At 44.4% G+C, this 19,900-nt stretch overlaps 4 protein-coding genes across 6 annotated transcripts; 1 reads left to right on the forward strand and 3 right to left on the reverse strand.

The window, feature by feature from the left end:
- Positions 1 to 323: 323 nt before the first annotated feature.
- Positions 324 to 4,725, reverse strand: mmp21 (matrix metallopeptidase 21). Its single transcript, XM_047609183.1, has 7 exons — positions 4,337 to 4,725; positions 3,352 to 4,237; positions 2,417 to 2,556; positions 2,188 to 2,329; positions 1,815 to 2,072; positions 1,564 to 1,736; positions 324 to 913 (listed from the first exon to the last, which is right to left on the reverse strand). Exons 1-7 carry the CDS (start codon positions 4,487 to 4,489, stop codon positions 608 to 610), a joined length of 2,058 nt encoding a protein of 685 aa, XP_047465139.1. The 5' UTR covers positions 4,490 to 4,725; the 3' UTR covers positions 324 to 607.
- Positions 4,726 to 4,829: 104 nt separating this feature from the next.
- On the reverse strand, positions 4,830 to 8,484 carry uros (uroporphyrinogen III synthase). Of its 2 annotated transcripts, none has more exons than XM_047609186.1 (10): positions 8,410 to 8,484; positions 7,847 to 7,920; positions 7,677 to 7,760; positions 7,504 to 7,600; positions 7,157 to 7,231; positions 6,475 to 6,549; positions 6,285 to 6,368; positions 6,062 to 6,147; positions 5,283 to 5,381; positions 4,830 to 5,195 (listed from the first exon to the last, which is right to left on the reverse strand). In XM_047609186.1, the coding sequence occupies exons 2-10, from the start codon at positions 7,907 to 7,909 to the stop codon at positions 5,073 to 5,075; spliced, it is 786 nt and encodes a 261-aa protein (XP_047465142.1). In that variant the 5' UTR covers positions 7,910 to 7,920; positions 8,410 to 8,484; the 3' UTR covers positions 4,830 to 5,072. The 2 variants fall into 2 exon arrangements, with proteins under 2 accessions (XP_047465142.1, XP_047465143.1); XM_047609187.1 differs by lacking the exon at positions 8,410 to 8,484 and adding an exon at positions 8,238 to 8,256.
- Positions 8,485 to 8,768: 284 nt separating this feature from the next.
- LOC125022494 (BRCA2 and CDKN1A interacting protein) lies at positions 8,769 to 11,658 on the forward strand. Its single transcript, XM_047609185.1, has 7 exons — positions 8,769 to 8,960; positions 9,443 to 9,517; positions 9,608 to 9,688; positions 9,774 to 9,860; positions 9,957 to 10,144; positions 10,701 to 10,869; positions 11,006 to 11,658. Exons 1-7 carry the CDS (start codon positions 8,817 to 8,819, stop codon positions 11,174 to 11,176), a joined length of 915 nt encoding a protein of 304 aa, XP_047465141.1. The 5' UTR covers positions 8,769 to 8,816; the 3' UTR covers positions 11,177 to 11,658.
- A 429-nt stretch (positions 11,659 to 12,087) lies between these two features.
- On the reverse strand, positions 12,088 to 19,584 carry dhx32a (DEAH (Asp-Glu-Ala-His) box polypeptide 32a). Of its 2 annotated transcripts, none has more exons than XM_047609181.1 (11): positions 19,049 to 19,584; positions 18,128 to 18,321; positions 15,812 to 16,187; positions 15,460 to 15,699; positions 15,285 to 15,378; positions 14,903 to 15,052; positions 14,183 to 14,374; positions 13,957 to 14,097; positions 12,879 to 13,096; positions 12,588 to 12,778; positions 12,088 to 12,457 (listed from the first exon to the last, which is right to left on the reverse strand). In XM_047609181.1, the coding sequence occupies exons 1-11, from the start codon at positions 19,301 to 19,303 to the stop codon at positions 12,259 to 12,261; spliced, it is 2,250 nt and encodes a 749-aa protein (XP_047465137.1). In that variant the 5' UTR covers positions 19,304 to 19,584; the 3' UTR covers positions 12,088 to 12,258. The 2 variants fall into 2 exon arrangements, with proteins under 2 accessions (XP_047465137.1, XP_047465138.1); XM_047609182.1 differs by having other exon boundaries at positions 12,879 to 13,069; positions 19,049 to 19,582.
- Between the last annotated feature and the right edge of the window lie 316 nt (positions 19,585 to 19,900).

A 19,900-nucleotide genomic window follows, 5' to 3' on the forward strand; every position in this document is an offset into this window, starting at 1 on the left:
TCTGAACCTGACATTCGTGTGGATGGATGTTACTTACACCCCCAACCTGACACAGAAAACTCAACCCCTGTTTCCAGACACCACAGGACACGCTCAGAAGGCCCATTTCCAACCGTTGAACCGTTGAACTATTTTGGAGGCACAAGGGGAGACCTACACAATATCAGGCAGATGGTCATAATTTTATGCCTGATCAGTGTAATTTTTTTATTTGTTAATGAGAAAGACAATTTTTTTCAGAATTTTTGGTTGATTTTTGACAGGGTACTGGATCATTTATTGAAACATTTTTCTGGCATCTTCGTGAGTCACTCAGCAACACAATAACGTACGGGAAATCTATATGTGTCCGTGCAAAGAACAAGTAAATATCCTATAAATAGGTTTATTCTCACGTCTGCTCTAAAAATCAAATCAAGTTAGGTCGGGTTTGCATAAGTTGCCGAAACGCAATTACCCCCCTTTGAGTGAGAGAAGCTGTTACGTGCATTAGTAACACAGAAAATTAGCCAACAAGATTCAGAGTTGTTTTTGTCTGTCGGAGAAATTCCGCATCGCAATAAAACGTAGATAATGGATGTCTGCATCCATCTCCGCTGCGGAGCCCTCAGCGGGTTAGTTTGAGTGCAGTGGGATGAACGTTGCAGATGTCATACCAGGTCTGATCCACCTCCTGGTGCGGCAGCAGGCCGTTCCGCGGCAGAGAGGGCCGGCGCCGGCGGTCGCGGCTGCCCGCCACTCGCCAGAAGCGCGTGCCCTTGAGCAGGAAGACGGCGTTGTGGGTGTAGGAGAAGTAGGCGGCGTCGATGTTGCCATCTGGATGGTCTCCGCTCACCACTGGAGGGAAAACCGCTCTGATGTTTTTGGGGAAGCCTCTCGCCAGGCTGTTGGCTTCCACGTCGAACGCGTACACCTGTTTGAACAGATAATCGTTTTCTCTCCCGTATAGAAATTGAAATACAACGCGCAAACAAATCACAGAGGAAGCCCAGAGCACTTGTTTGCTCGAGTACATTCTCTCCTAGCGCTGGGGAACAATTAATTAGCTTGGGCTTCCTCCAACATTACTTGTTCTACAAACTGTAAGATTATAAACTACACATGGAAACAGGAGCTGTATTGACAGCTGAGCCAAGGCTAGATTTAAAGTTTAAATGCAAAAATGAGCAGTTGCCCCCCTTACTGTGCATTACATATGCCACCATGTGCCTCTAAGTACTCCGCAAAGTACCGCAGCACATGGCTTATATGCATGTCAGCATCATCATATGCTCTACAACTCAATAACAGAACAGTTCTGTTATGGATAATGTTCTTTTGCTGCATTTTTTTCTGTCTTAGTTAGCAGTTTCTGAAAGTGAAACCGCTCCGAAAAGCTACAAGAACAAACTTTTGGTGTAAATTAATACAGTTAATCGCCAAATAAATCATGCTTTTCTTCTGGGTAATGTAGCATCTGCAGATTTTGCTCATTTGGTAACCTTGTATTAAATTGAACCTCATCTGACATATGAACATCTGACATATGAACCAATATTCCCCAATTTAATGTGCCATTCTTACAAGGGTGTTTTTGAAGAAGTAGATGTGAGCGTCCATCCGGTCATAGAATGCGGTGTCGATGGGGCTGGGCACCCCGGGGAACCCTTCCCAAATGAACCTGGGATAGCGGTGACCCTCCGAGTCCTGAGTGAACGCCCGGTCGTTCTCGTTATCATACCTCCAGAACTGAATGCCTTTAAAAAAAAATTAAATAAAGTAGAGTCAGAGCAATGCTATAAAAACTACTCAGCCTTAGCAAACTTTCGGAATACCTTTGAAGAAGTACACAGCGTCTCTTCTTCTGGACCACACGTGCACGTATGCGTCCACTCCGTCCACCGGAATCCCATTCCAGCCGATCTGCAGAGCGACGGGGTCGCCGAAGCGCGTCCTGTTGTTTCTGTTCTCGTACAGCCAGTACCAGCCGTCCCTCATGAAATAGGTGTTGAAGCGGACGACCACCTCCCCGTAGAGCGTCTTCTCCTTCCTGATCCAGTCGAACACTGTGTTGAAGCGACCTTTACAGCCCCCTGGAGTCAAACACAAGCACACTGGAGACAATTAGTTTTGTCTCTATAACCATGTAAATAAAACCCTGAATCCATTTCTCTTTTATCCGTGTGCCTCCACTAGATGGTGCCGTACCATAAAGATGCTGTATGGCTTTTCGGTCCATCCAGTCCATCTCAAAGAGCGACTCCTGGGGTAGATAGCTCGGCTGCATTATAGAGCCAGTTCTGTAGATGTGGGGTAGACCCAGGACGTGGCCTATCTCATGAACTGCTACCTAACAGACGAGAAATAAAGAACGATTCAGCGTTTACCGGATCGTTAATTATTCTTTTAGTTGCTTGGATCGTGCTGAAGTGCTCACTTTGAGAAGGCTGATTCCACTGCCTGTGTTGGGAGCAGTGAAATGCTCGTCGTCATCAAAGTGTATATCACCCAGGAACCAGGCGTGGGCAAACTCTTGGCCGGTGCCATCAAACTTCTGATTGCACCCTAGATGTCTTCCTGTCAGGAACATAGCAATGTGCTTTGTTAAAAGGAAAAAAAAACTTGCAATGAAGCAGGTAAAGTTAACAGTTTTGCATTAAAGACGTACTTCAATCAGGCATAACATTATGACCACTGACAGGAGAAGAAAATAACATTGACCATCTTGTGAGAATTTGTTGTTCTGCCAGGAAACTTTAGGATGTGACATTCATTCATGTGGATGTTACTTAAACATGTAGCACCCACCTAGACTGGACCAGGCACCCCCACCCCATAGCAAAGACTTAGACAGACTTTATTGATCCACAATAAATGCTGGTCTGCAAATTCACTAGATCACAAACTGATCAAGCATCTGTGGGATGCACTAGAATGTAGTGCAGATACTAGAAGAAGCCTAATCCATAGAGGCCCTTCTACTCAACCCATAGAACCCAAAGTCACCCCACAAACAACATTCTGTTGTCGGACACCACAGGACACCCTCAGAAGGTCCATGTCCATTCTCGGCTGAGTTTTTGGAGGCAGAAGGGAGACTTACACAATATTAGCTGGTCATAATGTTATGCCAGATCGGAATTTAAAGCTGCATTGTAAAAAAAAAAGAAAAAAAAAAGAAAGAAACCAGACAGATAGCCCAGCTTCAACCATTGGCTCACTTTTTTTGTCCTCAAGCATGAATTTTAAAACAGGAATATTGCATGTAACAGATATTTAATGTTTATGTGGTAGGAAGGTCAGGTCGCCATTATTTCCACTAATTATTTAGAAAAGATGACTATACAGCGAGTTTCCTTTGTCTCGACCGACCTGTGCCAAAGCCCAGCTTGATGTCAATCTCCTCCAACGGCGACTTCGCATCCTCCACGAACTCCAGCGGCGACACCTCGCTCCACATCCTGAAGGCCAGCCTGAAGATGTACCTCTGGTCCTCTATGGTCAGCTGACTGCTGTAGCCTTCGCCGATCAGCCTCCACCTCAGCACCCTCTTGGTGAAGGCCATGTAGCCGGTGTCGCTCAGGTCTCTCTTCCGCCGCCGGTGTTTGGACACCAGGGCGGCGAGGTGGCGCTTTCTGCGCCTCACCTCTCCGCTCTGCTGCGCGTCCATGCTGCCGTACACCGCATGGCTGAGGCCGTGTGAGCTGTTTGGAGAAGTGGCGCTGAAAAATCCATTTGCATCGGTCACGCCGGTGTCATTGGAAACACTTTCTGTGTCGTTAAAATTGAACGTGTCATCCTGAGAGGAATTTGCAGAACCAGCGGTTGTGTTACCTGCTGTATTATTACTGCCAGTTTCATTAAAACTATCAGTGGGACTGTTTTCGATATCTGAGCTTCTAATGTCCTCAGATTCTTCTTCTGCCGGGGCATTCAGGTTAATCTCCTTGTCGGGGACTCCACACCTCGGTTTGTTCATTGCCACCTTGGTGGCCTCATCAAACACTCCTGTAACAGGTAGACCTGACACCCTCTGAAACTCTTCAAGTGCTGAGATAAATGCTCGATAATCTGTTTCACCGCCGTAGCCACTTTGAGAAGCATCCCTTGAACGAGACACGGAGGTCCCCTCCTGGATTGCGGCTTGAAGATCGTCCGGAAAGTCCGGAGGCGTCCTCTTCAAAGAGGTGTCTGAATCCTCAAACTGGATTTCTTCCCAGTTAACTGGCTTGAAGAATCCATATCTAGAGAGAAAGACCTAAAAAAAGAAAAAGAAAAAAGACGTATAGTTATATACCACAGCTGCTAAAATGAATCATCTAAGAGATGCTTGAAGAAACTGTAAAAATGCACTCACCTCTGCTGTGTGCTTGTCTGTTATAACCTCAGCTCGGCGCGAGTTCAGGATCTGCGCGTCAGAGTGATCCCGATTGTGGAAAAGTTTTTCCGCGTCCGTTGAGCTAATGTTCGTCGAAAAAAACAAAATGATCAGCTGGAAAAAAGTCAGCATCGTGGCGTCAGTTTGCTGTGCTACGTTACGGGGCGACGGGCCGGCAAGGAGCGACGCTGCTTTATAGGCACGTCCCGAGCTCCTCCACGCCCACCCGAAGGTGCGACTTTTTTGAAGGTGACCCACTTTCCTCACCTCCGCGCGAAAAGTAAACCTCTCTTTTACCGTTTACCCTATTTGACTGAACTCCGTGGACGCGCTGTGCACGCTCCGGCGATCTTAATGGGCTGTCGTCGACTTGCGAAAAGTGGAAACCTTTACTTTCATGTGGAAAGGCACCTGCTTCGAATGGGGGGACACACACACTCGAGTTTTACAGAGCGTGACCACGGACAGAGACTTCCTTAACACACAGATAGAAGTTTATTTTTGGAAATAAACGCTACATTTACATCCTTAATATAACAGATTTGTCACTTCTTAGCTTTTATGACACAAAAAGCAAATATTTTTCAGTGCAAAACAGCTGTCGTCTCCAACAATGATTCAATGATGAGCAGTACGTTAAAACAGACATATCACAACGCATATACAAAGGCAGAAGATAAAGTGGATGGATTTAAGAGCTGGGGCCTGTGGGTGGTCACTGTAGAGCCTTGGCCATCGCCGCCGCCAGATGTTCCGGCGTCGGCTTTTCTGCGGTGCAGCTGACGCAGAGGCCCTCGGCTGTCATAGCGTCTCGAGTAGTGGGCCCGATGGCGGCAAACTGGAAACAACAAGGTTTCACTGTGAGCGACTGTCAGACCGATGCGGCATTCGTAATTATCTGTGCGATACTGTGAGAAGGCCGCACCTGTATCCGAGTCAGCTGCTCACCCGACAGCCTCCGCACCACTTCCAGGCAAAACTTCACTCCTGACGGGCTGAAGAAGGCGATGCTCGCCGGGGTCCCCTGCGAATGCACAATCATCGTGAATGCACATTTATAAAAAACAAAAAAAGGACTGTGCTAAACTGGGGTCATTTTGGTCATATATTTTTCAGACATTAACTGGGGCATGCGGTTACACTGTTGCTCCGAATAGTTTGTCTGCAATTTTTGGCGTTGTCTCTTCTGCAGCTGCGTCTAAAAATATGAAGCAGGCCTTAGCATTTACCACCCTGTTGATCCCCAGTCCCCCTTCGCATTCTCGCTGGATTCATAAGGTGCTCTATCATTTGAAACTGGAGAAAAAAAACATTTATACTAAAAAGCTCGGCGAATTCATTTGGGACCATTTTTTGAAATATATACTATAGATTTCTCTTTTGAGCTGGAGGAGTGATGTGTGTAAACGTTTATTGACTTTTTGTCATTTATTTAAAATTAATTAATTTATTATTATTATTTTTTATCTATTTCTTTCTCCTGTTTTTCCCCCCCCCTCCAAGTGATTGGCCAGTAGGGGGTGGTGGGGGGCAGCTATGTGGGGAGGGAGCTGACATTCAGATGTGCCAAATCAATGCTAACTATTTTTTTTTTTTTTTTTTAGGATTTAGGCTGTGTATCACACTGCCTGTCCAGAATGTTCAAAATGTTCAATAAATAAAGTTGAAAAAATAATAATAATAAAAATACAGCAGGTGTTTTACCTGCTCTGCGAAGTAATTCTTTAGATTCTTCTCCAGATCGGGATGTTCAGCAGTTTGATAGACAGTCAGCGTCTCTAGGGGCACTCCTGGAAACAAAGAAACAGATCCCCACAGTGATAAAGACGGCGCAATTATTTTCGGTATAATTGATGTAACCCCAACGGGACTTTTATCACCTTGAGTTTTAACGGCGAGGCACAGTGAGGGGGGGGGGAATGCTTACCATTGTCCCTCAAAGCCGTGGGCAAGACTTCTCGTTTGATTGAGCCACAGGGGAAGAAAAGAGGTGGAATATTTGTATCCTCTCCTGTGAAATTAAATATGAGATTACATATTGTATAATCGGGAACACCGTATCAGTTTTCGATTAAATTCAGTCGTGAGCAAACGGAGAAAATAACGGTTCACCGTACGTTCAATGATGACACGTGATAGCACCTCGGCTGTCCCCGTGTCCTCTCCCACAGGGTTCAGACCCAGATTTTGGACTGCAGGAGATAAATCAAAAAAAAGGGACTGGAATTAATATGACACACTTTACGTTAATATCCAATCACGCATTCAGTTCAGATACATAGATAGAGAGATGACAGAAGATGGGGAACAACAGGAAGTGCTTTGAGTTTGACGGTGGCAGAGATTTTTTTTTGGATTTCAGCAGTACATTGTTCAAAGTTCTGGTTATTGTCCAAGACTTTTGATGCAGTCGACTATCCCAACAGTTTCATTATTGATACAGGTAGGTTTGCGGGCTGTGCTGTGTGTCCTGGAGTTGTTAATGACCAGTTCCTTTGTCAAGCAAGTAATAAACTACTGAGAATAAAAGAGGGGTTACAATCACTGGAGAAGAAAAAGAAGAAAAAAGAAGCACATGCCAGGAAGGTGTTGCACCTCTTTGCTTTAGACCAAACACGTTCACCGTGTGTCAGAGCAAACTGCGACTTGTGTTTAACAAATGGGTTAAGGTAGTCACATCACTTCTCACATCCCCGTGAGCGCCAGGTGCCCGACACACTTTGTTGTAAGGAGCACAAAGAAGGATTTTTTTTTTTCTTTAAGAGAAATTACCTTAAGAAAAAAAATATCGTAACTCACCTAATGCAGCCGTTGCTTTCCCAACTACATAGATGGACTTCGTGTTCCATTTATCTTTCACCGACCTGATCCATTCTGAGTGAGTAAGACACGACAAAACATGTGTCATTTCAGAATAAGAAGCTTTATTGACATTGTCAACAACGAAATACAGTTTGGCGGCTCTTTGGTTTGGAAGCAATACAAACTATAGCAGCTACACACAATAAAATACAATATATACAATAAAAGCACACACATGAATTAGATCATTCACTCAGATCAAGAAATCCACTACACAGACCTGACAGCAACTTAAAAACAGGCCTTCAATCACCATAGCGTTATATTACATTATATTTTCTCACCTTCCCTTCTTTCCTCTGCTTCTAAACACATCTTCACAGCCTCCACCGCTCTTGGACTTGTAAACACAAGGCCGCCGTGCTTTTCTGGTTGGAAAAGCTGAAACAAGCAGACGTCTTAAACTTCACATTCATTCATAAAGCTTCAAATATGTAGATGAAGCAGTGGGACTTACCTTATCTGACAAAGTGTTTAATGAGACAAACTTAAAGGACAGCACAGGGATTAGGGTTGCTTTATGTCCATGTGATGCCAGCTCCTTCAGATTCAAAACAATAAAACATTTTTTTTAGATTACTGCTGTACTGTTAATCTACTGGTGGATTAAAAGAAACGTGTGTCTACCTTAATGTAAGGATCAGGTCCAGATTCTCCATCTCTGGGCTCTTTGAGCAGCAGTACGTGCATCTTGGCGATGTCTTGAAAACACAGCGACAAGGAAAGCAATAGAGAATAGTGTCACAAATACTGACAAAAATGCAAAGTCAGAAAGTGAAAAACAGCCCGAAACACTGAGGACAGTGGGTGTGAGTGGACACGAAGCTAAGCTACACCCTAAAACTGTCACATGCAATCTCCTGATAACACTGCTGTCGAGTCACGATTATTTTTATACGAATGACCTAATAAAATAACAAACAGTAATGACTCATTTTCAGGTTGAAAAAGTACCGACATGCTAGTTCAGCCCTTTTTAGCGAATGTCTTCTAAGTAATATTCATTGTTATTGTTTACATTAGCAAGGCAACGGAAGGTGACGGGTTAGCTGCAGTAATCTTCCCATTAATAGAACCAATCCGTGTGGATTACTGACAATAAGCGACTTAATTATTTGGCATGACAAGTACCATTATTGGAACAAAAAAGGTACGTAAAAAAGGACAAATACTGCACAAAACTCATGTACCTTCAATCGTTCATGCCGGCGACATAATCCACTGCTGAGAAGGGGGACACAAAATATCATGCATTTGTCTCATCTCTCAAGAAACCGAATAATGATCATATTTTATATTGTATTTCCTAAAATATACTCTCGATAATTATCGTTTATAAAACAAGTATGTATTAAGAACAGAGTCACATAGTTTAAACAGTTTAAATAACTGTCTCCCCCGTTTTATAAAATGGTTTGTTCCACTTCACCAGCCGACATTGCGGCTCCGATAGTCGCGGCCACAAGCAGCAGACCACGGACATTTTGAGCCGTAATGGCGACTTAAGCGCTCAAGTTTCCTAACTTCCTTTAACTGTCGTTGAACTCTGACATTTGCCCCGCCCATTCGGCTGACACGCGTGTACAGTGTTTGCAGCATGGCTTCGTCGGCGAAAAGAAGAGCGGTGGGTTTGGGTGAAAATCCAGAGGAAAACGACAACAGCTCCGATGAGAACCCGGAGGAGGACGACGACGACTCCGGGGAGGAGGACAGCGAGGCATCAGAGGAGGAAATTAATGAGGTAAAAGAACTGACCCTTTTGCGACTGTACGGTATGGCCTTGTTAGCCAGCTAGCTAGCTCGCTTACTAGCTACTACAAGTGGCGGCTAATGTCAACAAGAGAACACGAACACTGTCTACTTTTTATGCTAAGAAGATTTAAAATTAGTGGCGAAGATTCAGAGGAGGAAAACTTTAACATTTAAAGCACGGTTGAGCAGCATACAAGACATTTTTAAGTTTAAAAAATGCAATACAAAGTATATACAAATCTCTGTGCCAATAAACTATATGTATGTACAATGGCTGCTTTAAAGTAATGTAAATATTGTTTCATTTTTCTCAGTCATACATATACTGTAGTACTTTTTTACTACTGGCTGCAGGTACAACAATAAATTTAACTGCATTGTGCTATGTAGAACTGTGCATGTGACAAATAAACTTAACTTTGCCAGTGTGTGTAATGTTATTTCTCACTGTTTTCTGCTTTGTGTACTCAGGAGGTGATTGTGGATTTTGAAGCCCACACCATATCACACAACGACTTCAATGGCATAAAGAAACTTCTCCAGCAGGTTGGGCCACGCTTATCTATTCCCACATTACATTCACGCGCGAGGAGTGCAAAGCATTTTTTCGCTGATGTCCCTTGTTTTTGTCTGAAGCTCTTCCTGAAGGCTCACGTAAATACATCAGAGATGACGGACATCATCATCCAACAGAATCATGTGGGGAGTGTCATCAAGGTGAGCATTCAAACAGTTGCAACTCAGAATGTACAGGTGAATTTTCTCCAGCTTCATTCTCTCGTTTTCTTTTACTTTCCTCCAGCAAGCTGAGGTCCCGGAAGACAGCGACGACGAGGACCCCGACGAAGTGTTCGGCTTCATCAGCATGCTCAACCTTACGGAGCGAAAGGTAACCCCACCGGGACATGAAGTATCACAGACCGTTGGCAGTGTAGAAAACTGTGTCACATTTAACTGTGTGCGTGTCTGATGCTGCTTCGGGCAGGGCGTGCAGTGCGTGGAGGAGGTGAAGGAGCTGATCGTGGATCAGTGTGAGAAGAGCTCTGGCCACAGTGTGACGGAGCAGCTCGAGCAGGTCCTGGGTGACACCAGCAAGCCCGTTGGGCTTCTTCTGAGCGAGCGCTTCATCAACGTCCCTCCACAGATCGCCCTTCCACTGCATAAACAGCTCCAGTGAGTTCTGCTTTGTCCGCCTTTTCACGCAGCACAATATCAGGGTGGCTTAAAAGAAGTTTTTACAGTGCACCCCGATCTGAGGAGGAGCAAAGCTAATCCCATGTTTGTTCCAACAGATGAAACTGATGAGAAGTTTAGTGTCCAGTAGCATCATTACATAGAAACGGATATGAAACCTATTTAAATTATATAATATAAATACATAATGCTGCATAGCCACAAACCAGTCAGGGTGTCCACACCGATTAGCATCAGAGCTGCACCCACAGACCAATAGAATAGAAAAGTGTCCTGGTTGGATGCATCAAAGTGGATGGAGAACATTTATCGCCAAGATGCTAGGAATCCCCTCTTTCCATTGCCATGTGGTTATACTTGGTCTGCAACAATATTCAGGTGGTAGCACATTAACGAGAGGATCCAGGTTTCTGTGTAAACATTACACCGTAATAAGATGATCAGTGGTGAGGACTCACCTGGTTGAAATATTTACATATGATTTTAATATGACACAGCGAGCACTATGATGAATGAAATGAATGCCGTCCCGCAGGGATGAAATAGCTGAAGCTCAGAGGACGAACAAGCCCAGCGGGAAGTGTCACTACTGCCTGATGATCAGCAAGACCTGCAAAGAGGCGACCAAGACCATCCCATCCAGAGGGGGCGCTCCCAAAGAGGAATACCTGTTCGTCAATGCAGAGGAGGAATTCTTTTACGAGGTACAGTCAGATCAGTCCAAGGAAGAGTCAAAGATTTGACCTAAAAAGAAAAAAATGTGTAATGATGAACAAGGAGTCTGTTTCTTTCAACTGCTATCTGGTTATCTATTGAATCTCGTCTTTATTACCCTTATAGCAAGCCATCTTGAAGTTCCACTACTCGGTCCAGGAAGAGGCAGACTCGTGTTTGAGCGGCAGGTGGTCATTCGACGACACCCCCATGAAGCCTTTCAGGACTGTGATGCTGATACCCACGGACAGGATGCCCGCCATCATGGACAAACTCAAAGAATACCTAACTGTGTGAAGCTCGCAATAAACCGAGACACATATGCACACGCTTGAGGACGTTCAGACTCGTGGAAACGGTTCAGTACAGCAGAATGTTTTGGTACCATCAGTCATGTCAGTGCTGTAAAACTGACTTTTTAGAGAAGCTGTTTTTTTTTTTTTTTTACAGATTCCTTCTTGTCATAATCAAGAAGAAAATCACATCATTTAATACTGCAACAAATATACAGTTGAAGTGCTGTGTCTATGAAAAGAAATATGACATTGTGATTTATAAAGACCTGTCTAATGTTTAAAAAAAACAACAAATAATATCCTTTAAGAGCAGATCCAGATTTTTCTTGACAGCGTTCATTAGGATGTTTATAGAAATAGAGAAACTAAGATTCAAATGACACTTTCTTTCGTTAAAGAATCAGATTCTAATCTCAAATCAGGTCTTTATGTAGATCACCTCCACTGATTGTTAATAAATAATGCATTCGCATGCTTTCATAATCTGGCAGTGATTGGGTTTATAAGTCTTAGTCTTTAAACCAGATCCGCGCATATCACTGTAACCTGAAGGGAAAAAACGAGGTCTGAAAACGCTGGATTGGAAACGAGGAACTACATACATCAAGCATGTACATGCATCAAAGTGTTAAACCTCAATCTGGATCTGGATGTTCCTGGTTAATTAGAAAAGGAAATGCACAGTGTGTTTTTCTCCTGAAGAGCATCCATCTGCTGCCCACTTAAGTCATACACCGATCAGCCACAACATTAAAACCACTGACAGGAAAAGTACCACAGGACACAACTGTACTATAGTACAGGCTACCTACACAGTATTAGGAAGGTGGTCCACATATGTTCGTAGGAAGAAAAGAACAAGAGGCGGGTGAGAACACTCGAAAGGATTAATCGGATGTATTACGCCACGAGTGAAAGAGTTCAAAATGTATTTACTTATTACAATTCATCAACTCAATAGACAAATCAGCACATGGAGTCATGTACACGTGACCCTTTTAAATCTATGCGACGAATACAAATGTCTCACAAGTGTCACTGCATTTGGTTGCACGTTTTCGACCCAGATGTGCCGAGTTCAGCTCACTGAATCGCACACCTGTCGTACGCCTGCGTCACCGAAGCGCCCCCGCCGGCGTTGTCGCTGCCGATAGCCGCGGTTTGACTTTTATCGGCTCTGCGGCTTCTGGCCCTCTCCGGCTCCAACATGTCTTGCAGCAGATCTTTGCTTTCGCTGGGGGGCAGGTTGTAGAAGAAGTACAGCGGTGCCATCTCAATGAAGCTTAAAACAGAAATGAGAATTGGAAAAACATGGAGGGGATTGAAAAGGTTAATAAAATGTAACTAATTGGCTTAGTCTACTAAGAGCGAAAACATCTTTGTCTCATCTTTATTGTATTGAATTAACTTACACTTGGGGGGAAATTTCAGAGACCGTTCTCATGCAGTTGTTTTCCGACAGGGTGTACTCGTTGAAAACGACCCATTCCGGTAGCCCCAGCTTGTGCGACTGAGCTCCGTAGCAGGAGAACGGGTGAACCTGAGCCATGTGCTTGTGCGTCACGATGAAGTAGTTTCCTGATCCGTCCACATCTCGAGCGATCTTAGGAATCAAATGCGATGCAGTGTGAATTCCAATGCGGTTCATTAGAAGGAGTGAAATGGGGGTGATAACGGGGGGGGGCGTAGTATTAACTGTATACCTGCATGAAGAAGCCAGCCAGCAGAGCTCTTTTTATGTTGAGGGTGTTGGTCTTGGTTCCGAAGGAGGGTTCAGAAATGGGGAGCTCGATCCTGTTCAGAGTGTCTGTCAGCTCTGAGCGCATGGCGTCGGCTGTTTTTAGGGCAGAGTAGTCCAGGAAGTAGTCCTGGCACCACTTCTCAAGAATAAAGTCTGCAGGGAAAATGCAAACGGGCATGCCTTGAAATTAAAAAAAAAAAAAAAAAAAAAAAAAACACGGTCACAGTGCAGACCCTCCTTGAAACTACATTTGAAACAGCTTAGTAATGTCTGTGTCTACCTTAAATAAACCTATACTTAATCTGGCTATGAACAATACTGACTAAATGATTACTAAAGTCCAATAAATATTAATATACACCAATTCGGGCATAACATTATGACCACTGACAGGAAAGGTAAATAGCATTGACCATCTTGTGTGAATTTAATCTTCTGCTGGGAAACATTTGGATCCGGCATTTGTGTGGATGTAGCACCCACCTAAACCAGACCAGACACCCCCATCCCATAGCAATGACCCTCCCCAGCAGGATGCAGCCTGACACAGTCATACACACAAAAATGCTTTAGGAGCAACTCAATAAACATGAAGAACAGCACGAGGTGTTGTCCTGACCTCCAAATTTACCAGACCCCAAACTGATCAAACGTCTCTGGGATGATCCACAGAGCCCCCCTCCCTTCAACCTATAGGACCCAAAGCCCCCCCACTAACAACATCCTGTTGCCAGAAACCACAGGACACCCTCAGAAGGCCCATGTCCATTCACTGATGATTCACAACTGATTTGGAGGCACAAGGGAGACCTACACAATATTAGGAAGTTGGTCATAATGTTGTGGCTGATTGGTGGGATTTATTAAAACCTCTGGTTCAAGCATATTTAGTGCAAAATACTTTCTTTAATTCTATAGTAATCTTTTTTGGGTTGTTTAGTTTTCTGTGTTGTGTGTGAACTGTAAACATGGGATCCTAATTTGAAGGATTCGAAGAACAGATCAGAATGTGAGCCGGTCAGTTTCGTCCTCTGACTCACATTGTTCTCTCTGGGTTTGTTTGAAGGCGTTGTAGATATTTATGAGGGTGAAGTGATCGCCTTCGGGGTGCTGGAACTTTCTGTGGCACAGGGCTGCGTCGTGGGTCACGCCGGCGGACGTCTCCAGGAAGCAGCTCGGTGCTACAAGACAAGAACCGACAACATCATGGTCCGCTCTTACTGAAAAGCATCTGGTTCAGAGTCTTAAGAGAAACTGCGACGTTACCCGACAGCATGGCCGCGATGGTCAGCATCTCGCTCACGCAGTCGAACTCGCAGGATGCTAGCAGAGCTTTGGCCATCTGAGGATCCAGGGGGATTTCTGACATGATGATGCCAATTTCGGACAAGTTGCCGTCGTCGTCTAAAGCTGCGAGGTAGTCCAGCTCCTCCAGGGCCTGCATGAGCCCCTCGGGATCTGACATAAACGGCATCCAGAAATAATAACATTATGTTAGCATTTGAAATTGCTCTTATGTGGGCACTTTGACCAGACGGTCCTGATCTGAGTGGGATGTAGCTATTGGTGCAGGATTGCTAGTGAGTTCCTGACTTTGGTGCTCCCAGGAGAAGCTCCAAAAATGATCTGATTTTGAAAGGATTCAAGGATATTCCAGTGTATTTGGCCTCTATTTTCTCTTCATTGTACTTGTCTGGCGCTGCACTAAACGAGACACGTTGTATAACAGTTAATGAGCATGCCTCTTTCAGCCCCGTTCTGTTCACGTTGGGGAGCTCGGACAATGGTCCGTAGCTGAGCTGTCGGCTCGGCTAAATCACGGATGGCTGGACCCAAACAGCTACACAGAGAGAGCAAGTTCATATGTACCTCCCCCTGTCCAATAAAAAAAAATCCCTCACATGCATGCGCCTCTTTGATTGTTATTTGGGCTGGAAGGGAAAAGGGACACTATCACGACCATCTTTCTCTGGGAGGATACTTCACCTGGTCTGTCGATGAAATGGCACTGCCCAAGTCCGGCTATCTCCATCCTTTTAAGGAAGAGAACTGTTGGTGTAATGTTGGACTCCAAGATCTGTGGGGGGTTCTCCGCGAGGGGTAGGCTTTCCTCCGAGTACAGGCAGAAACATTTACCTGGGAGACAAAAGTTCCGTAAAACCTTTCGTGCTTCACTGTGGCTTTAGATTAAGTTTCCTAATGTCTTTCGCTATTAGAGTCAGTCTTTTCTCTCTGAGCAGCCAACAGGACGCCAATCTTTTATAATCATTTGAACTGCTTCAAATATTTCCAAGCATAGATAGGTAGATAGATGCTTTATTAATCCCAAACTGGGAAATTTCACAAGCATGCTAAGTGGAACATATACCTGCTGGTTCAGAAAGCTGCTTGCGTGTGTCTGCCTGACGCTGACTGATGGGTTGAAGTACCTCAGAGTTCGCTCTTACCCTAGGGTTGTACACCTGCGGAGAAAGGTACAAATGAGAGTTTACATATCAGCGGAATACTCATTGAATACGCCTTTTTGGGAAATTCCAATTTACCATTTTTTTCTGGACTCCCGTGTCAATGACAAAGTTCACGGACTCTGTAGGCCACCACACATCCTCCCCCTGTTGCGTGGACAGGAACACCCTCCTGGACTTTGTGGAGCCCGGCTGGTGGGCCAGGACAGGCAACAGCGCTCCTTGGCGTGTGCACAAGGCTATGGGCACCAGCTGGTCTAGGTCTGCCCCCAGCCTGGTACCTTCTTTCTGGAGGATGCTGTAGGCAAACTGAACCTCCTGCAGAAGAGATTACGTGCAAAGTGACAAAATCGTTAAACCGGATAGGGTCGGGCTGCGAGGATCGGTTCAGTGAAACTACCGAATGCTGAAATGCAATAACCACCCCCACCTTAGCGGAAGCCAAAAAGACGACCATATCCCCTCTCTCTTTGGTTCGATGGATCTCTAGCACCAGTCTCAGCGCCGAGTAGAAGTAGTCTTTGTTGCTGCTGCTGTTGCTGTGGATCACCCCAGCAGCACAGGAGGTCTCCATGCTGATGAGCGGGATGCTTCCGTAGTGTCGCAGGAGCTTGTCGGTCGTGGGCGGGACGGCGAGCACCACCACTCTGAGCTCAGGCCTCTGCAGCAGGATGTCCTTGAGGAGACCCAGCAGTATGTCTGTGCTGACTGTCCTCTCGTGGGCCTGGTCGATGATAATGACCCCGTAGTGCTCCAGAAAAGGATCGGACATCATTTCTCTCAGCAGCATATCGTCAGTGAGGTACCTGGTAAATAAAAAGCTGTTAGAGGGGAGGTTCAGGTTCAGGTTCAGGTTCAGGTTCGAGTTTCAGTAACTTTATTTGTATCCATATGTAGATTTGTTTTGCAGTCAGGTGATGACATCCTTTTACACTGACAAATACAAAACTCTCACATGTAACGTGAAAACGAACATATGAGCTGACTGTAAAGAAATATTAAAAGTACTCAGGCTCCACCAACAAGTAAGGGAATGTTAAATAAAAGATGTTTAAAACAATGGTAAAGGGAAATTAAAAGCTTAATTAATACCTTTGTAAAAAATTATAAAAGTCCATGAATAAATAATAAATAAATAGATCAAAATGATACAGGAGCTATTATGGAAGAGCATAGATCAGTTTATCATCATTCTGCTAGATTGTTAACTAAAGCAGCAATAAAGAATTTCTTACCACTTGGGGGCAGCAGAAATCATACAGATAATACAACATCTAGCATTTTGTGTCTTCTCTTATTTTCTCTCATTTGCTTTAGTAAAAGGTGGTTCTTTGTCACCGGACCAGTTGAAGGGTATCACTCTTGTGTTTGAGGACTTTTTCTGTTCTAGTGACATAGCGATCCATTTTAACCTCATTAGCTGGCCGATGGGAGCAAGCGGCACTGTTAGCTTCTCTTCTGCTAATACTGATGGGTACGTCTGGGATTTCTCCTGGGGACTGAAGAGGTTCTCAGAAAAGTGCGAGGAAACTGAACGTCAATATTATGCGGCGTCGTGATTGGCTCAGAAGCGATAGGGGCGGGTCCTACTGTGTACAGGAGGTTTAGATTGGCAGGTGTGGTGCTCTGTGTGAAACGGTGCGTTGTGGAGGCAGCTCCTGTATCGCTGAATGACTAAAGTGCTGACTGAAAGATAACATCTTCCTCCTCCATTTATCCCTTTACTAAGATATATTAGATTCATGTTAATGTGAATTTAAAGAAATTTTAAATTGTGGGGAAAAATTAAAAAATATATAGAAAAATGTCTAATCAATCAAAGACTTTGCGACCCCTCCTGCAGTATCTCTGCGGATCCCCTAGGGGTTGTGGACCTCCTGTTGAAGACCTATGATCAAGAGCAGTGGTCCCCAATCTTTTTTCCTTCATTCCACTGGCAGACAAACTCAACTGACTGCTCGAACCTGACAATATCCTGCGTTTAATCACGACTGAACGCTACAGGTTGGGAACCACTGATCGAAAGCAACATTGTCAGTTTTTTGGAGCTCTGTCCAACCAGTGACTTCAAGATCAAGTCTCTGGCTCTTCAGCTGCTAAATGCTCCACTGTGTTTGCCAGTTAGTTGCCATCTATCGATTTACAGTTTGGTGCTAAGAAAGTAGTGTACAGTGGTATTTTAGGGCTTTTGGACCCTAAATGTCTGTCAAACAAAAAAACAAAACAACAACAACAAAATAAAAAACACTGATACAGAAATGTCACCCTGATATTTAATGGCACTAATGTATAGATTTTAGCTTCTGCTAAATGGTGATTGTGCAGTTTTATCCAAGCCTGCCAACATCGATAAATGCTGCAACCAAACTAACAGACTGTGAATCGTTCCAAAAGTCCATTTTAATGTTTCTAACTGTTTATTGGCGTTCAGTGTGCAATGAAATAAAATACAAAAAAAAAAAGAGAGAAAACCCTTGAGTTTGAGAGATTGAGAGAAGCGAGCGTTTTGCATTCCGGCCAATAAATGTTACCCTGAGACTTTGAGCGTAGTTTCCTGTGACTTTACAGTTGCTTAGAGAATCTTCACAAGGAATCTGTGAGCACCATCAGCAATGCGCCTGCACGCATGAGTGAGGAGCACAGGCAAGGAAGCGATTAAGAGTGACAGAGATAGTTTGTGGAAGATATTAAAGTGTCATTCTGCTGCCAGCTCCGAAAAAGACGGATTAAGAGCCTGTCAACAAACCTCAAAACAGTGTCAGAGGAGCAGCAGGTCTCCAGAGGGATGGTGTAACCGACTTCATGGCCTATGTTGACATCCATTTCATCCGCGACGCGCAAGGCCAGATCTACAGCCTGTTGTTTGTTGGTCTGCGTGCACACAACCATACCGTGCCGGTACTGGGCCGACAGGCAGAACTCGGCACACCACTGAGGGATCTGAAAGGAAAAAAAAGAAAATAAATCACCTGTTATATTGTAATCGTAAGTGTAAAAATATGACATAACCAACTTTGCTCCCTCAGTAGCGAGAGCTTCCTTTTGGGATTACACCAGCAGCTTTTGCTTAAGCACACAGCAAAACAAACAGTGACGGGAGATATCCTATGGTATTATCGTTCATAATGCAAAATTGCTTTGGCAGCATGTGGCGGCTCCAGTGGATCAGGGCTTAGCAGCAGGAGGTCCCCTAACACCCAGGCTGGAGCCTTTGTGCAGGCCGACAGTCAGGCAGGAGCTTGGACAGCCTCACAGTGACACAACAGCATCTGCTGAGCTGGGCAGCTTCTCTTTACACAACCACAGCATTGCTGGGCAAAAAAACCCCAACAACAACTCAAAGACAATACTTCATCATCATACTGAAGCAAGAAGTATTGTTTTTTCCCTTCTTGACTCAACAGTCTGGACCGAGCATGTGGCAACAATGTGCATTTTATACAAAGTGGATTATGCTTTGGTATTTTGGGGCAGAATGGAGGAAATTAAAATATCTCTGACAAAGTAGAACATAGAGAAGGAACGGGCAATGCTCCAAAACGTCTTTATATCAAGTTCTCTAAACTCCAAATCCAGATGAATTAGAACCGAAAAGGCAGATTGTAAACTGTTCTTAAACCTTTCTTTAAGTGATCCCCTGATATTATTACTGACCACACAGTCTTACCTGTGTACTCCTCCCAGTCTTTGCCGTCCCAGACACAACAACCAGTTGGTTGTTCGCCAGCGCATCTTCAAACTGGCACCTGACCTTCCACACGGGCAGGGTCTTCCTCTCTTTCAGCAATTTATAGTAGCGCGAGGAAAAGGGCAACCCGTCGAACTGATTTAACTCCAGATCCTCTCCGAAGCCAAGTGAATCTTCTCCGGGACATTCCTCGCTGTCAGGGTGAACGTCCACCGAACTATTCTCCTCCGACATGACAGTTATCTATTGATCCGGGTGAGGGCAGACAAAGGTTTTTTTTTTTATCTTTTCTACCTCAGGTCCACAGGTCCATTAGTTCATCCTATTTTCACATAGGGTTAGGTGATAAATAGTAACGACCACAAGCTTCCAAGTTATATTTACTAAGCCCCTAAAAGTTTGGAGTTGTCCTACTTCTCTGGAGCTTTGCTGACGCGCAGTGCGCACCGGTGCGTAATTTCTCTTCAGCGTGGCTTCACACGTGTTTTGACGTGCACACAGGGCTTCGCATTCACCCCCACCCTCACCCTCACTGAGCATTGTCCGGAAAGGAGCTCATCATAATCGCCTGTATATTAACCAAATAATCACGCGTGGAATCGCGAGGACTCTCAGACTGTCCATGTTCCCAAACAATGAGCGTGTTTTTGTTTTTTTTTGTTTTTTTTTTAAATATCCTTCACTGAAGTGCAGTGTAAACTCTATAGAATCTGATTTCAGTTACTTGAACATATGATAAATAAGTGAATAAATAAACAAATCTCGTTTCACACAAGTCCCAATTGTATAGTTATGCAGGACTTCATCGAAATCAGATGTGACATGGGTCAA

The sequence above is a fragment of the Mugil cephalus genome, chromosome 16 (genome assembly GCF_022458985.1).
Source record: "Mugil cephalus isolate CIBA_MC_2020 chromosome 16, CIBA_Mcephalus_1.1, whole genome shotgun sequence".
In the NCBI taxonomy this organism is placed as follows: Eukaryota; Metazoa; Chordata; class Actinopteri; order Mugiliformes; family Mugilidae; genus Mugil; species Mugil cephalus.

Bases quoted from the DNA above. Each gene is read 5' to 3' on its own strand.
- mmp21 (XM_047609183.1), bottom strand. From the start codon at position 4,489: ATGCTGACTTTTTTCCAGCTGATCATTTTGTTTTTTTCGACGAACATT. The intron at 2,557-3,351 runs GTCGGTCGAGAC...TGTTCCTGACAG, and splicing joins CAAGCTGGGCTTTGGCACAG to GAAGACATCTAGGGTGCAAT. The intron at 2,330-2,416 runs GTGAGCACTTCA...CTCGTCTGTTAG, and splicing joins GTGGAATCAGCCTTCTCAAA to GTAGCAGTTCATGAGATAGG.
- uros (XM_047609186.1), bottom strand. From the start codon at position 7,909: ATGCACGTACTGCTGCTCAAAGAGCCCAGAGATGGAGAATCTGGACCT. The intron at 6,148-6,284 runs GTAAGCATTCCC...CTTTGTTTCCAG, and splicing joins CACGGCTTTGAGGGACAATG to GAGTGCCCCTAGAGACGCTG. The intron at 5,196-5,282 runs GTGCGGCCTTCT...TGTTGTTTCCAG, and splicing joins AGCAGCTGACTCGGATACAG to TTTGCCGCCATCGGGCCCAC.
- LOC125022494 (XM_047609185.1), top strand. From the start codon at position 8,817: ATGGCTTCGTCGGCGAAAAGAAGAGCGGTGGGTTTGGGTGAAAATCCA. The intron at 9,689-9,773 runs GTGAGCATTCAA...ACTTTCCTCCAG, and splicing joins ATGTGGGGAGTGTCATCAAG to CAAGCTGAGGTCCCGGAAGA. The intron at 10,145-10,700 runs GTGAGTTCTGCT...GCCGTCCCGCAG, and splicing joins CCACTGCATAAACAGCTCCA to GGATGAAATAGCTGAAGCTC.
- dhx32a (XM_047609181.1), bottom strand. From the start codon at position 19,303: ATGTCGGAGGAGAATAGTTCGGTGGACGTTCACCCTGACAGCGAGGAA. The intron at 18,322-19,048 runs GTAAGACTGTGT...TTTTCCTTTCAG, and splicing joins AGACTGGGAGGAGTACACAG to ATCCCTCAGTGGTGTGCCGA. The intron at 14,098-14,182 runs GTAACGTCGCAG...CTTGTCTTGTAG, and splicing joins CATCGCGGCCATGCTGTCGG to CACCGAGCTGCTTCCTGGAG.